The sequence below is a fragment of the Acomys minous genome (genome assembly GCF_964271855.1).
Source record: "Acomys minous genome assembly, chromosome: 10".
NCBI classification, from domain to species: domain Eukaryota; kingdom Metazoa; phylum Chordata; class Mammalia; order Rodentia; family Muridae; genus Acomys; species Acomys minous.
In genome coordinates this window covers 58,176,541-58,192,832 of record NC_140491.1, presented here as the reverse complement: position 1 = coordinate 58,192,832, position 16,292 = coordinate 58,176,541, and the positions used below count along the sequence as shown (strand labels likewise).

General features: G+C 36.6%; 1 protein-coding gene across 7 annotated transcripts in view; it reads right to left on the bottom strand.

Moving 5' to 3' along the window:
* Positions 1 to 803: 803 nt before the first annotated feature.
* CCDC88A (coiled-coil domain containing 88A) overlaps positions 804 to 16,292 on the bottom strand; it is a 121,158-nt gene continuing 105,669 nt past the window's right edge. For 2 of the 7 annotated variants that reach the window (XM_084799761.1, XM_084799759.1), the window contains exons 26-33: positions 15,004 to 15,087; positions 13,851 to 14,054; positions 13,065 to 13,136; positions 11,476 to 11,556; positions 9,106 to 9,374; positions 8,458 to 8,917; positions 4,432 to 4,531; positions 804 to 3,957 (exon numbers count right to left, since the gene is read on the bottom strand). In XM_084799761.1, coding sequence (XP_084655887.1) covers positions 4,467 to 4,531; positions 8,458 to 8,917; positions 9,106 to 9,374; positions 11,476 to 11,556; positions 13,065 to 13,136; positions 13,851 to 14,054; positions 15,004 to 15,087 — 1,235 coding nt within the window. In that variant the 3' untranslated portion in view covers positions 804 to 3,957; positions 4,432 to 4,466. Of the gene's footprint in view, positions 3,958 to 4,431; positions 4,532 to 7,307; positions 8,918 to 9,105; positions 9,375 to 11,475; positions 11,557 to 13,064; positions 13,137 to 13,850; positions 14,055 to 15,003; positions 15,088 to 16,292 lie in introns of those variants that run through there. The other 5 variants (XM_084799760.1, XM_084799762.1, XM_084799757.1 and 2 more) reach the window with 5 other exon arrangements.

The window sequence follows — 16,292 nt, the reverse complement described above, 5'->3', positions numbered from 1 at the left end:
CAAAATTAAAATGTTCCTCTGTTTTAGGTTACATGCCATTCTGAGCAGCAGAAGATGCCGCCATCAAATCACTTCTTCGTCTAGCATACCCATGCATATGTACTATCTACCTATGTCACTTAGTCCTGCGGTTACCAGACTGTGGCAGGGTACGTGGTGTCACAGTGCTGGTGTGCATACAGCCGTTATCTTAGGAGATTTCCTGTCTCACCTTCGTTCAACTCAGCTAGTTATTTCATCTCACTTTGTAAGAGTGCACATGGCATAATAAGACCTAAGAAGGGCTGGGCTGTAGCTAAGTGGTAGATTACGAGCCAACCATGCTTAAGGTCCTGAAGGTCTAACAGTACCTCTTCGTATCCTGTAAAAAAAATAAAACAGCAGGCTGGGGTGGGAGAATCAAAACAGTCCTGTTACAGTTCTATTTTTGTTTGTTTGTTTTGTTTTGTTTTTTGAGACAGGGTTTCTCAGTGTAGCCTTGGTTGTCCGGGACTCACTTTATAGACCAGGCTGGCCTTGAACTCAAGAGATCTACCTGCATCTGCCTTTCAAGTGCTGGGATTAAAGGTGTGCACCACCACTGCCCAGCTCTACAGTTCTATTTTATTATTAGTTACTATTGTTACTCTTACTGTACCTAAATTATAATTTAAGTTTTATTTTAGGAAACATATTTAAACATATTTTAGGATTGACAGAATTGACTTCCCAAACCTCTTGATAACTAAAACAATTAGGATAAAGTATATAGAGTCTAAAAATAGTTCTCCAGAGCAAAGAGGAACACTTGGCTGATACACAACTTGTTAAAAAAAATTACCTTTTGTTTTTATTTCTTTTTATATCAGTTAATTCAACATATATATATTTTAAGGATAATCAAAGAGAAAGAAAGTGGCTGTAAAAGACAGTTCAAACAATGGTATTTTGTCATGCATGGAATTCTGTGACTGATATCAGGCACCACCAAGTAAAATTGTTTTGCCATTCAACTCTACCTCCCTTATTAGCATTAATTTTAAAGGAAATGTTACACTTTTTATATTATTTGATTTGGTATTTAATAACAGTTGTGAGTACAATGGCAAACACTAAAAAAAAAAAAAAAGAACTAGTAGGAATGAAAAAGAATTTAAATCAGGTTTTGTCAAAGGATGTTATAAGTGCAACATTTATCCATTAAACATTCCTTTTAAGGCATTTTCATTGTCCAAATAGCTTAACGTGTACATCAAGGTTTATATTATAAAATGGGCTCTTTTTGTATTATTCATATTCAAGACTTAAAGAAAAAAATCTCAAGACAAATGGCTGAAAAGAAAGACAATTCACTTTTCTCATAAAAAAGTAACTTAAAGTACAAAAGTGATTTAGAATACACAATTCCCCATTAAAGTTCCATTTTGGTACAGAATTGATTTTCTTCCTGACATGAACTGTTGACAGTATAGGCTGTAGTACTCCATTTGTGAGGTGGCTACAATTCTATAATACACACAGTGATTTTTACTAGGCTTGTAACATGCCTTCCATGAAAGGTGCTACACATAAACCTGTCTTATGAATTCTTTGGTAACCACCAACTCAAAAAAAAAACTTGGAGCAAAACATTTCCATGGCCAGTGAGGAGGCATATTATTAGAGCTCTGAGCTGACACTTGTTATTTTGACTTTTAAGTGTTCTTCGAGGCTTAGGAGCTGGTTTAGGAATAAAACCAGATAACAAAGGTGAGTTTAGGCCTGGTAAGAAAAATGGTTCGGCTCATTTCCATTTGGCTTAGCTTCTTACAAGACTGCTTCTGAAGTAGACTGAGAAGAAAAATGATGTGGTTATCATCTAGTCTCTTCTTGAAATGGTGTGAGGAAGGCAATGGATATAATAACCTCAAATATGTTAATAGTCTCATTGTAGTCCTTGGTTTTTTTTTTCCCTATCCAAAGTCGACCTACTCCAATTTAATACGTTACAGGTATTTTCAGTTGAAGTGGTAGGTGCTAGTTAACTAAGCAGGTTCTGTTTTAGGATCCTGATATCATATAGAGGTCAAACTGCGTTGTCACTCACCCTCATCAGGTCACCTCACACTCATTAATTGTCCTGGGATGTGTGCTAATTGTGCAAATTGGATGCTAGTTAATATAAATCTAACTTACCCACTTACTATATTAAGCTAAAACATAATTGTACACTCATTTTTCAACTACTCAACCAAAAGTGAATTTACATATTTTGTTTACATGCAAGTCTCTAGACTGCCATGATACCCATTTACCAATCTGACACTTGAACCCAAGGAGTCATGGTGAAGAGATATTTCAAAGTCTAGACAATAGATTTTTAGTATTTCTGTTGTACAACATTGTGTTTCAGTAAAAATCCTTTGTATTTACATTTAAATAGCACCTTTCATTCAAGAGTTTCAAAGTAATTTAATTTTATAGTATTGTTTTCTGGTAGCACTGAGTTAAATAAATCCAAGTTTTCTAGCTTTCAACTTCTGATCAACTAAACATTTTGTGTCTTTTTTAATTGATGGTCTTTCCAAAGGTCACTATAAACACAACCTGCTAGTGGCCTATTATAGAGAGAGTGGGGGAGAGAGTAACAAAAAGAGGAAAAGGAGGGCAAAGAAAAGAGACTTGTCATGGCTACTGGGTTAGTGATGATACACAGCTTGTAAAACACACATTATGGAATGCGTAATTATTCAAAAAGTTCTTCAGAGCTGGTAATAAGAGCTTAAGAAGTGTACTGTTAAAATAAAAATAGTATTTTTTTCATTTCAAAAGATTATTCTGGTTTTTATGTTAAATAATGAGCTTGTAATAATGAGTAGCAATGCATTTTTTTTAGACTTCATAAGAAAATAAAACTGTGATATAAAATTGCTACTACTAAAAAATTGGTGTTTCTCTGGGTTAACTAAATCTACTTTTTTTGTGCTTCTTTCAAATGTTTAAGGTAACAAACACATACAAATATTTCAAAATTACCTATAATAGTTATCAAGTTTAATATAATAGTATAAAGGACAAAAACAGAAAAATTCTTAGTAATAAATGACAACCTTAATAGTAAATGAGTTCCTGAAAAAATGTAGATCTTAGAAATTATTTACATTATTTTGCTGTAAGAAAACTTCTTAAGCAACAATCAGCTCTCATATTAAAAAAAAAACAAAAAAACCACGTAACCCAATAGCAAAGAAGGGAAATGCTATTTGTTGGAAAACCATCTCACTAAAAAAAGTTCCAGAAAAATGATTTTTTATCTTGGATCCATTTATGAATGCCTAGTGCAGCTTATCAGGGAAAGTAGTAAGATTAGTAGCATACAGTTTCTCTAACTCTGTTATCTCATTATGGAATTTTCTGCATATCTTATGAATTGAGTTTCCTTTGCAGTGCATCCAAACAACTGACTCTAAAAACAAAACAAAATAACCAGCGTACCAACACATGCAGTCTGCTAATGAAAAAAGGTGCTGACATGCCCAAACAGTTTTCTCTGTATCTTGATATATAGTACATTCCACAAAATACTACAGCACTTAATTTAGATTTACACAACTAAATATAAATGGCTAGCTTTTGGGTAATATTTAGCAAAAGCAGTAAGCAAACAAGGATAAATTAATAAACAAATGTTGAAAGAAGCAGGTTGTTCTTAGAATACTTGACCTTAAGACACTCGGTCCTCAGTGAGAGAACGTCCTTTATTCAGCAGAGCTTAACGCACTGTACAGTGTCCTAAAACCTTTTACGTTTGGCAGTTGAATCCAGTAGTGCTCCTTGATTCAAGGAAGAGTGAAGTTTGTATTTCTTGCCTGATCTATTCACGAAGGGATGTGTTAAAATCTCTTTACTTTTTTTTTTTAATAGTCCTATAGTTGCTAGGTGTCTTGTTACTTCAGAAATTAAGTCTTCATACTGAGAAACTGAAGGACACTTTTCTCTCTGTATTTTGTTAAAAGACAGAAAGAAGAAAGAAAATATAAGAACAGCTTGAAGATAAGAGGAATATAAACTACAGGGAAGCTACTGTAAGAATAGCATGCACACGGTGTTTCTATGGAAATGAGAGTGACAGAAAAACCAGAGGCAACATCTGAGCTGTTCTTTGTAAGACAGGCATTTAGTGCGTTCCTACCAATTACTTAGAAGTTGTAACTGCACGAAAGATTTCAGGTTATTCACTGCTAAAATTAAATTTAAATTGAGAAAAAATAGTTTAAAAAGGTTTGCTACCCAAACAGACAGGCAAAAACCCATGGCAGACAGCTAACCTTTACTAAGTAAGCAAGGGGGAACGTCAGTGGATTCAGCAAGCAAAATTTAATCTGTTAATGCAATGTGCACTTTTATCATACTTAATTCCGTTAGTCTGTAGAATGAGACTGAACTCATTTACAATTCAAGCAGGAAACTCACCACTTGGCCCACATGTCATGCAGTGGGTCACTGAATTAGGAGCTTTGCTGCTCCCTAGACCTGCTTTTTGAATTTCTGCTTTCTTGTACTTGGTTCACATCTGTGGGAGAAAAGTAGTTCATGTTATTTAGTCAAAAGTTCAACAGCACAGTTCATGAAGATAAACTAAAAAGCTCACTGGGTAGGACACAGAGGAGTCTAAAACTGGGAAATTTATTAATCTGACAGACACCTTATTACATGAAGCCTATTTTTTATACCTTAAAGTCATAAGCAACACACTTATGAATGTGGTAACTATTTTATAAATCTAAAAGAGCTGCCTTTTCCACATCTTAGTGTCAGAGGCTTGCACACTTACTATATTCTTATAATACATATTAATGGTCATCACATAATTTTAAGCTTAAAAAGTTGCAATACAACAGTAGAAAACATCTACATTTTGGTATTATTTACTGTGAACACAAGGGCTGAGGCGTATTTTATACCTATTTACATTTGGTTTAAATAAAGCTACTCAACTATCGTACTAATCATGGATGTAATTTACCGAAGACTAGGCCAGGAGTTTTAAATACTATCAGTTTTATTATTTATAAAATTAGAATACTGAATCTTCTAATCTTTGGCAAGTAAGTGTAGATGCTTCAGTTTTCACGCTGAGATTAAAATGTCTTTTGGCACCCAGGCACTTCTTTGTGGTTACTAAGGCTTCACTTCCCTACTGACAGGTAAAGCACTAGTGGCACCTGGTGAAACTCCCAGCCGTAGTTGTGATGTCGTCTGGGAGAAGTGCACACTGCAGCCTTAGACAGCAGCCCCAGGAAGCATGGTCACTTGCCTGTCTGACATACACTTTGCAAAACACTGGATATATCCTTATACCCATTAGAGACACAAATCTTCAAGTTTACTTTCATAAAATAAAACACATGGCTTTTATAAAATACATAACTTAAAATGTATTTTGAATGAACAAAATTAACATTAATTTTGCAAATTAGTGTGAAAAAGTGTAAAGGCCAGTTTTATGATGTCCAAAACTAAGTAAAGCATTTCTGCCATATAGCCCCCAATCTTAACTATGTTTACCACTGAATTTTTAAAAATTTATTTTATTTATTGTATATGAGTACTTTATCTGCAGAAGAGGGCATCAGATCACATTACAGATGGTTGTGAGCCAGCATGTGGTTGCTGGGAATTGAACTCAGGACCTTTGGAAGAGCAGGCAGCGCTCTTAACCACTGAGCCATCTCTCCAGCCCCTACCACTTAATTTTTAAAAAAAGATTTATTCATTATTTGTACAGTATTCAACCTGCATGTGAGCCAGGCAGAGGGCACCAGATCTCATTATAGATGGTTATGAGCCACCATGTGGTTGCTGAGAATTGAACTCAGGACCTTTGGAAGAACAGCCAGTGCTCTTTATCTCTGAGCCATCTCTCCAGCCCTTTACCATTTAATTTTACTAGTAGGCTATGCACAAAAGGAAAAAGAATAGCACAAAACTATCTGAAGTATTAAGACTGACTAGACAAAAACTGATAGTACAAGGTAGTGATGTATTTGTGCAGAAAGTGTATTAGGTGGCTCTAAAATACATAGAAACACGTCCATATTCACCTGATTAGCTGTAAGGGAAGAAAACAAGGTCACCAGCGTAAACAGCAGGGGACTACCCATAAAGTCATTCTGTGTATATACAAGATGGGAACCTTTTTAAATATATATATTTTTGTTTGTTTTTGTTTTTCGAGACAGGGTTTCTCTGTGTAGCCTTGGCTGTCCTAGACTCATGTTCTAGACCAGGCGGGCCTCGAACTCACAAAGATCTGCCTGCCTCTGCCTCCTGAGTGCTGGGACTAAAGGCGTGCGCAACCATGCCAGGCTAAGGATAAAAATTTAATTAAGTAGAGACTCCTTGAAGCTTTTCCCTTTTATCCGGTATTAACAACAACAGCTCAATGCATTAAGTACACAACAATAATTTCCTTTTCACTCATTAAGTTACCTATGGTGACTACCTAGGCTGAGTTAGTGTTAATAATATTTAGGCTGAATCAAAATCACAAAAACATTCCTGAGACAAAATATCCTGCAGAAACAAGCCAGATTATAGGTTTTTAATAGCCGGAGAGACTGAGGCTGACTCCCGTTAGAGTGGTGAGCACAGGAAGGTAGCTTAAAACTACAGAGAGCCTGCATCCATGTTTTAGATCGTGTCTCTACCTTGTGTGGACTTTGTTTTGGGGAGTGGGGAGCTAAAGACTTGGGTTTTTTTTGTTTGTTTGTTTTTTGTTTAGATTTTTTGAGACAGGGTCACACTACATTGCCCTGGCTAGCCTGAAACTCAGAGATCCACCCATCTCTGCCTCCCAGGGAGTAGAGCATGCGGTGTATGTGTGTGTGGGGGGGTGCGGGCTAAAGGCGTGTACTACTTATTACACTAGGCAAGACTATGTTTTTAATATAACAAATTTTAGAATGAAGACTATATACTTTTTCTATTTTTATGCTCACAAGTCCTAATTTTATATTTTAGCACAATATATTAGCTTTAAAGAGTCTGCATTAGGATGTACATATTCAGTTTAGTAGTCAGTTAATGACAGAAGTTAAAATTTTTATCATAAAAAGCTTGCTATCCTTCTGAATTAAAGTAAAAATACAAATCCCCAAGATAATGAGTACCTTGGTTTATTTCTCTTTCTCTTTGACTCATATGTTAAAAAAAAAAACCCAAAAAAACAAGAAACTGGATTTTTTGTTTTTGTTTTTTGTTTTTGGTGTGTGTGTGTGTGTGTGTTAAAGGATTATAAAAAAAAAGCAGTCATCTTGAAGGGGTACTTAAGCTATTGTTTTTTATCAGAAAAAGACAGCACCAAGAAGAGAATTATAATACAATTGCTCCTAATCAGTGTGTAAATCACATTGAAATCTAATGGAAAATTTCTAGGAATAACACATTAATGAATAAACAATATCTTAAATTTGAACAATGCTTTATAAATTGAGTTGAGTTGTTAACTATTTCTTTGAAGAGAGAACAGGATAGATAACATGATTAAGTGACAAAAGAAAATGACATTTCAAAAACATTTCCCTTATTAATACTGTACATGTGCAAAATGAAGTGCAGGTTCAAGAAATAAGGACGACTGCCAGAGAAGGCGGGAGAACAAATGAACACTCTTTTTAGAAGCAGCCAGACAATGACTTGGATATGATTTCTTCTTGGTAACAGAACATGCAACTATTTTAACATGCTTCATGATATCAAAGTATCTTCATCATCTTTATCAAGTGACAAAAGATACAAAAGAAAAACATATATATGGCTGGGGTTTTTAAAGGCATGCAAAACATGTACAACGTAATTACTATTTCATGCAGACTTTGGTGTGGTTACACATTCATGTTTCTATACATGCCTTTTTATACAGCTGAACTCTATGTAACAATCTTAAAAATATAAGCCTAGCAAATAATATTAACATATTATGCAGTTTTGATCAAACACAGCCATATTCATACCAAACAGTTTGACTATCCTCTGAAACTGATAGTGCAATTTCTGTGTCCTCAGGGCAGAGGCATGCAGGAATGGTAAGACTGTTGCTATCTACAGAAGATTGTGGGTGCTGACTACCAGAAAACTGTTTGTTATCTTTCTGTGCAGCTTTACCCAAAGAGGCAGAGGTCTGGTCAGTTACTCTAATGAGTGACTTGGGAGGTAACCCACTTATGTTACTAACCAATTCTGTGTTCAGGGATAGAAATGGCTGAGATGAATGAACCACAGCAAATGACCCATGGCTCTCGTTAGCTGATATTCCAAAGGCATCACTAGACATTTTAACAGTGGTAAAAGTTTGGTTTAGAAAACACAGCCTTCTTGATTTTGAATTTTTAGCCTGGATATAAAGAGATTCAGTGTGTGCAGCTAAATTGCCAGGGGCTTGATGGCCTCTAGCATGTGTTGGCACGTCAGAGGGCCGCTGCGGTAAACGGTACTCACTAGATGCTGCAGTGGTGCTGCTGTCAGCAGTAGGTGGTGCTGAGTCAACTGACACGGGCAGTCTACTGTCCTTGCTCAAAAAATCATGGATGCTTGTCCTTCGCGTTGTTCCTTCAGCAGTAGAGATCACACTGCTCGCACGAGGTAAAGTGGCATAAGGGTTGCTATCTTTTGATTGTCTTGACACAGAGGGTTCCTTTACTAGTTTTATCTTTCCTTGAGTACTTGGTGTAGGTTTCCCTGCAGAGCTAATGGAGTAGGCATCTTCAGTCTTTCGAGGACCAGTTCTCAGAAATTCAGGTTTAGTTGTCCGTCTGTCATAGAAGTCCCCTGGAGTTTTTCCACTTACTGACCTGGCCAGGGCACAGCTAACTGGCTTGTCTTTCCCCAGAAAGTCAGAAGAGACAGACAAACTTTTCATTACTTCATCTAAAAGATTCTCTTGACTCGAGGACTTCAACTGTTAAAAGTAAAAGCAGTGCAGATTACTGAGTATAGCCATGTCTAAATTCTCCTGATAAACCCGAACTACACACTACAGAGCTGCTGTTATCTCAGTACTCCATAAAAAAAAAAATCTAAGGTTCATTCACAAGGCATTTAACTAGTGTTGCTCATTTAAATCAAGGTCACCATAATAGAACTAACCTGTATTGAGGTAAGCTTGTTGCTTTCTTCCAAAAACTGTTGTAGAGTGACGACTTCACTTCCAGGGGAGCCGGCTTTAGTCCTGTGATGTGCGCGGCCCTCTACTGCTTCCGCCATTTTGTGCTGGAGCACAGGGCTTGACCTGGCCTGTCTTCTCAGATACTGGACAGGACTGCTGCCGCTGCTGGACCACGGCTCATGCTCTTGAAACAGACTAAATTCCCCACTGCTGTGGCTTTGTGGCCTGCTTTGGTTATTAACTGCATCTGCTTTGGGAGTAAATGCTGTGTTGAAACTTTAATAACAGAAATGAGGAACTAGTATGTAATATTTGTTAGCAGGGTTCTAATTCTATTAGCAGCCACACTGACTTTAAACTTCATTCAGGCATGTTTACTTAAGCTATGTTACTTGTTCCCTAGTCTAACAGCTGGATGCCAGAACTGCTTTTTTATTAAACTGACAAATACTCTAAGTTCTATAAGGGTAAATCATACTTTTGTCACCAGAGTCAAATCCAAAAGAGAATTTCAAAACAAACAACCATTCAATATACCACAGACTAAATGAATGAATGAAATAATAAGCATTAACAATTCAGGTTCAAATAACTGTAAAATAATTCACAATTCAGAAAAAGAACATATTTTAAATTATTTCAGAATGATAAAGTCCAAAACATTTCAATGAAAAATATTACTTTAATTTTCTCTGTCTATGAAGTTTCAATTCAATTACTTATTCAAAGATTTCTAAATGAAAAGATTACAAAAAAGATTACTCAATAAAAACCCCTAAAAATGTCTAAAAGAACTTAGTATACACAAAAGGAAAGTCAAAAGGAAATATGAAATATACCAGTCCCATAAAAAAATGAAACAAACTATTTCAGACAGGACTTTACTGCATAGCCTAGGATGGTTTGGATCTTGGTATGTAGGCTAGGTTGTCCTAGTTCACCATCCCAAATGTTGGCATATGTATGGCACATGTGAGCATGTCTGGCTTACTCTTTCCTCAGGGTGTGAATTATCTGATTGGCTCTGATGTACACTGTTGGTATTGCTACCATGTAACCTTGGAAGACTGTAATGGAGTGGGCAGAGTTCTACAACACAGTCCTAAGAATGCTCACTACTCCTTTATAGGATGGCTATCACTACCAAGCTATTGCATATCAAGACAGAAAGTGATACAATCATAAAGAGTAAGGCACTCATCAAAGAATTTGTCTAAAATTGTGCTATTTTTCAGAGCTAATTTTCTAATATTTTCAAAGAATTTTTCATAGTTTCAGACTATATTTTTAATCAGATATGGCTTATAAAAAAAGAAAATTTAGGGGTTAGAAAGATGGCTCAGTGGTTAAGAGCACTGTTTGCTCTCCCAGAGGTCCTGAGTTAAATTCCCAGTACCCACATGGTGGCTCGCAACCATCTGTAAGGTGATCTGATGCCCTCTTAGGGCTTGCAGGTATACATGCAGATAGGGTACTAATATACATAAAATAATTAAATTTTTTTAAAAAAGGAAAATTTAATTCCTCTCAAAATCTTGCAGTTCAGATCATTGAAATAAAAGTCATAGAACTAATTATAAAAAAATGAGTGGGACAAGTAATGTTATAATCCAAAGGTAACAGAACAAGTGCACTCATTATAGCTGTACAATTCTAGAGTATAGAGAGTAGATATGGTAGTGTTTACAAGCTCAGAGTCTGTAAAGGCAATAATAAATCTTAAGGAAATATATTATAGCTATTACTTAAAAACCTCACCTTGGAATACATATTAAAACACAGAAGAAAACAATCTTGAAATAATTCTTTGTATGAGCCATGTATGAGCCATATGTATCTACTTCTTATGTGACATACATATACAGACACAACTGCTTCTTATATTAAAAAGAGAGGTATGTATTTTGTTGACAAAGTAAGATAAAAGAAAATTTAAAATACTAGTAATACAAGTAATGTACATGCATTATGAAAAAACTCAAGGACAACCATTTAGATGTCAAGCACAAAATGGTTACTTAAAATAAGGACCTATGGGTAATTATGTTTAATTTTATCCGTGAAAATGAAGAATTGAAGACAAAATAACTGCTCCCGATTTTACATTTGTTTACATTGAAATACATCTGTATCACAATGTAAAAGTGCAAGCATTCCAGAAAACCATGTTTCTAATATAGCTCATTTGGATTTTGCACTTTATCACCAGAAACTCCACCCCACTTCCCACTCTCTCCTCTCCGGCTGCTTCTGGAGGCAGGCAGGGCCGTGTGCATCCAGAGCTCCTGTCTTTCAGCTGTCAACAAGCTGGAAGGCAGATGGGCCACGTTAACGCATCTCCTGCAGCATACCTTTGCCTTCATGGACGGAAGCGTTATTATTGCTATTGCTAGTGGATGCTCTGCCACTATCAAGGCTGGCTGGTCTTGAGGCTAAATGGAAAAATCAGGAAACAGCGTAATGAAATGTCCATCTGATAGCATTGGATTCTACATTCTGGCCACAGAATGCCTTGAGGAAACAATCATGCATATTTTCTCAGCCTGGGCATGCTCACAGATGGTGAATCACACAGGTTAGAAAGCACAGACATTTTTAGTTTAGTAGATATTCTAGAACACGGTACTTCTGGAAAAACAGTTAAAATAGTAAGGAGAGAGAAAGAAAGGGGGGAAAGAGATCATATTTATATTTGAAAATGATTTCTAGAGATGGATACCACAATGTTTTTTATTTAATAAAACGACGTGTTCCCCTAGTGTCTCTCAGGTAATTTACAACAGACTAGGTAAGGAACCCCCATGCTTCAGAGATGTCATGAAGTGGAGGAATGTGACCATCTGTACTGATAATATCACAATACATTACTTTTAATTAATTAATTTTGACTTCCAAGTGTTGGGATAAAAGGTGTGTGCCACCACTGTCCAGCTAAATTTATTTTCTAAAGGTTTAATTTTTTTGTGTGTAACTGTTTGCCTGCATATATGTATGTATATGTACCATATCTGTGTTTGAGGCCCTCATAACTCACAAAAGGGCATCCGACTCCCTGGAGCTGCAGTTGTAGATGGTTGTGGGCTACCACGTGGTGCTGGGAACTGCTGAGCCATCTAACATTCTATATATTAACATCTTTTCAGTTTTAACAATTATGTACATGTACGTGAATGCTGGCACAGGGTGGGAGGTCAAAGGACAACTTTATGGAGTTTTCTCTTCATTGACTTTTTTTTCTTTAAGATTTTATTTTCACTTTTTAACAGATTTATTTATATGTATACAGTTCTCTAACTGCATACCAGAGGAGGGCATCAAATCACATTATAGGTGGTTGTGAGCCACCATGTGGTTGCTGGGAATTGAACTCAGGACCTCAGGAGGGGCAGCCAGTGCGCTTAACTGCTGAGCCACCTCTCCAGCCCCCTTCTCTCACGTTTACATGGACTCTGTGGCTGAATGTAGGTTGCTGAGCCTGCATGCAAAGTGCCTTTTACTACTGAGCCATCCTGTTGGCGGCTTCTTCTTCTTCTTCTTTTTTTTTTTTTTTTGGAGACAGGGTTTCTCTGTGCAGACATGGCTGTCTTGGATTCACTTTGTAGACCAGGCTGGCCTCGAACTCACAGAGATCTGCCTGCCTTTGTCTCCTGGGTGCTGGGATTACAGGTGTGTGCCACTGTGCCTGGCAAAATGCAACTCTTATAATTAATCTTATATGTTAGTGGTAACAAAATTACCTCTGAGGATTATATAGGCATACTTTGTAAATGACCTTGATTAAAACTTGACTTAATTGAAACAATACGATTAAAAGGGAAAATTGCAGTGTTAGAAGAAATAAAAGAGGCAAAGCCACCCACATTCACCTATTCAGTTCAAGAATCTCAGCATTCCCATTCAGTATGTAATATGTACCATCTAAGTTAAGCTCATCGCTTACCATGAACTCTTGATCCCGTACTAGAATCATCACTAATACCTTGTGGACTTACATCTTCAAAGGATGTAGTATCTACATGAAATAGCAAAATGGATATAAACACATTTTGTACTAAAACAGTTTCATTCTAAGTATTTACACAGAATATGGAAACCCCTTTTCCGCTATATAAAATACAGCTGGAAGCTGGAACTAGAAGACAAGAGTAGCTGATGAGAACTGACTTAAGAAAACAGTGGACGCAATGAAACAGTGTCCCCAAGGGCCCTGCAAAGCAAAGCAAAACCATGCTCTTCTACATAGCTCTTTTAAGTTGTGCTTTGGGGTTTTAAGAAACAAATATACCTCTGTCTCCTATTTTCCACTTTAAAATTATTTTTTTTGGTTTGTTTGTTTCTCTGTGCGTAGCCTTTGCTGTCCTAGAAGTCGCTCTGTACACCAGGTTGCCCTTGAGCTCACAGAGCTCTGCCTCCCAAGTGCTGGGATTAAAGGCCTGCGCCACCACTGCCTGGCCTCTCTCCTACTCTATCTGACTTTCTTTTCCATTTCATGTAAGTTCATTAGCTACTTATAATGAGAGGAGGATTAGAAAAGATTCTCATTATTTATACATTATCTTAAAAGTTTGAAAGAACTTGAAAAATTTCCCAAATCAAATCTAGATCGTGGCTTGGTAATTACTTAAGGTTGTTTGGAAAAAAAAAAAAAAACTACACAGAGAAGTCAAACTAAAATACCCGTTGCCAACAGTTACACACCACAGTGCAAACAGCAGACGGCCTATACCTTTATTATTAACCAAATGCTTGGGTCGGAAGGCCGCGGCAGAGTTGACAGTTGAAAAGTTGATGGCTGTAGTAGAGAAGGCCATAGCTCCCAATTCTTTTCTCCTTTTACCCGTTGCAATATCATCAGGGACCTCCAAATTCTCAGTACTACCTGTCCACTGTCCTCCTGCTAGGACCATGGACTGCACCAGGTCATTCATGGCTGGGATGCAAATGAGAGCAAATGAATCAGCATGATCAATGGATTGGCTCTTATTTCTATTTTGTATTAAGAATGGTCTGGTTTTGTCTATGAATTAAAACCCCAAACTGTAACTACAAGGCCATTTGAGTAATGACATGCATTCAGCTGAATGGAATGAGGCCAAAGGCTGACATACCTCAGTACTCTTACCACGCCCCACCCGTCTCTTAAAGATAGAAAGGATACTATATACAACTGCCATGCTTTTGTGCTATGGTGTGAAATATAATTAGAAGCCTTCAGAATGTAGTTTTATGGTGACAAAAATGGAATGAGGTAAGATGGAGAGCAATTTTACACATTGTCATTATTGAAAATGAAAGAGTCCTTGGTCAGAGCAGGTTACTGAGTAAATTCTTCATCTTTATAAATCAAGTACATTTACTAATTAATAAAAACCTGAAAGAGATACTCAGAGTAACATCATGTCATTACCAGTTTCACTTAAAAAGAGAAAGCCAAGATTATTACATAAAGAATGACAAACATTTTCAAGGGTTATAGGCCACTTTATTCATTTATTTATTTAATTAGGTTCATTAAGGAAATAAATTCCTAATGCTAAAGAGTTTGTTATATTTTTTCCTTAAATAAACTTGTTTGGGGAAGATCTGTATGGCATATAAAATTAAGTCTGTTTGTTTTTGCCAGTTTTAAGAGTGCACTGGCCATTCACAAGTATACTGCGTGTATTACTAAACACACGCATATATATGTATGAGTAGTATACATACAGTGCAAAGTCAAAGCCTTCTTTGAAAAAATATTCTTCCAGCTCTTCATATTAAAGAAAGACTGCACTTTGCAAAACAGGAAATTAGTACAGTCCAGAGAAAGGTTAGTGAAAAATTAGTAATGGAAGCCAGTGTAGTCATTTGAAAGAAGCTGAACTGTCATAAGGTCTTACACATGGAACGACGGTAGCAGGCCTTCATTTTGTCTTTATCCTTCGGTCTGTTCCTCAAAAAGGGCAGTCTTTTCAGTGCAACCACTTTAATGTCAGAGCATGAGGAAAAACAGAAACAGGGAAATGAAAGAAAAAAGGGAGAAGAACAGATGGGAGTTAAATGTTGAAATTAAGGACAGGAATGAATGTTGGTCTCAGCTATGTATGCTACATTACAGCTAACACCCTCCTGCTGCTGAGGACAGTGAAATAGGAAGCATGCACTCTGCTACTGCAAATACTTGGAAAGCACTGAAGACAACGGGGAGGAACATATACTTTGAAAGCACTGGCTACAGTCCTACCAAAACAGGAACTAGTTAGAATTACGTAGGGAGAAAACAAATTTCCTGGTTAAACTACAAAAGTTACTTTTAAAATTAAGCTATTGGTGGTTTATAGTATAAAGGATGAAGCAAGCATCTATTTCTGAAAAAAGATTACATTAAAGGCTTTCTTTAAAAAAAGTTAGGAAAATGAATATCCCACCAGAGAGTTTTAGTTATATATGTATATATCTGTATGCAATATAGATACTATACACATATCAACCAAAATTATGGTGGTCAGATATTGAAAGCAAACTAAACTAAAAAAAAAAAAACAACAAAACTTTAGTTGTTTTGTTAGTCTCCTAATGTCTAATAAAGGAAATATTGATTTAGACTAGAATCTAGTGCACTGTTTATCAGCACTGTGGGAATGCACAGTCTCCCAACAAGTCCTCCTAGAGACGAAACAGCAGGTATATTAGCCTCATTTTACAAGATGCTGGTTGAAAGAAGGAGGAAAAAAGAATAGTTTGACATCAGCAATAAATGTTGGCCATAAGTTCTAAAAAAGCTAACAAAAAGGAACCCCAAAGCAAGCAAAATGGGAGGGAACCATAACATTTAAAGATACTTGGGTGTTGGAGAGATGGCTCAGCAGCTAAGAGCACTGGCTGCTCTTCAGAGGACCCAAGTTCAACTCCCAGGATCCATATGGCAGATCACAACGGTCTGTAATTCCAGCTCCAGGGATCCAATGCCCTCTTCTGCTTCTGAAGGCACCAAGGATGCTTGTGGTACCAGGGTACAAAACATTTATGTGGATAAAATAACATACTAATAAACAACAAATTTAAATGAGCCCATATTTTGAAGGGCCCATAGGGTGAGTTTATATTTAAAAAAAAAAAGAAAGGAAGGAAGGAAGCACTCCAGAAAAACAATTTGTGAATTAAAGGATTATTGCTCAAGTATAGGCAT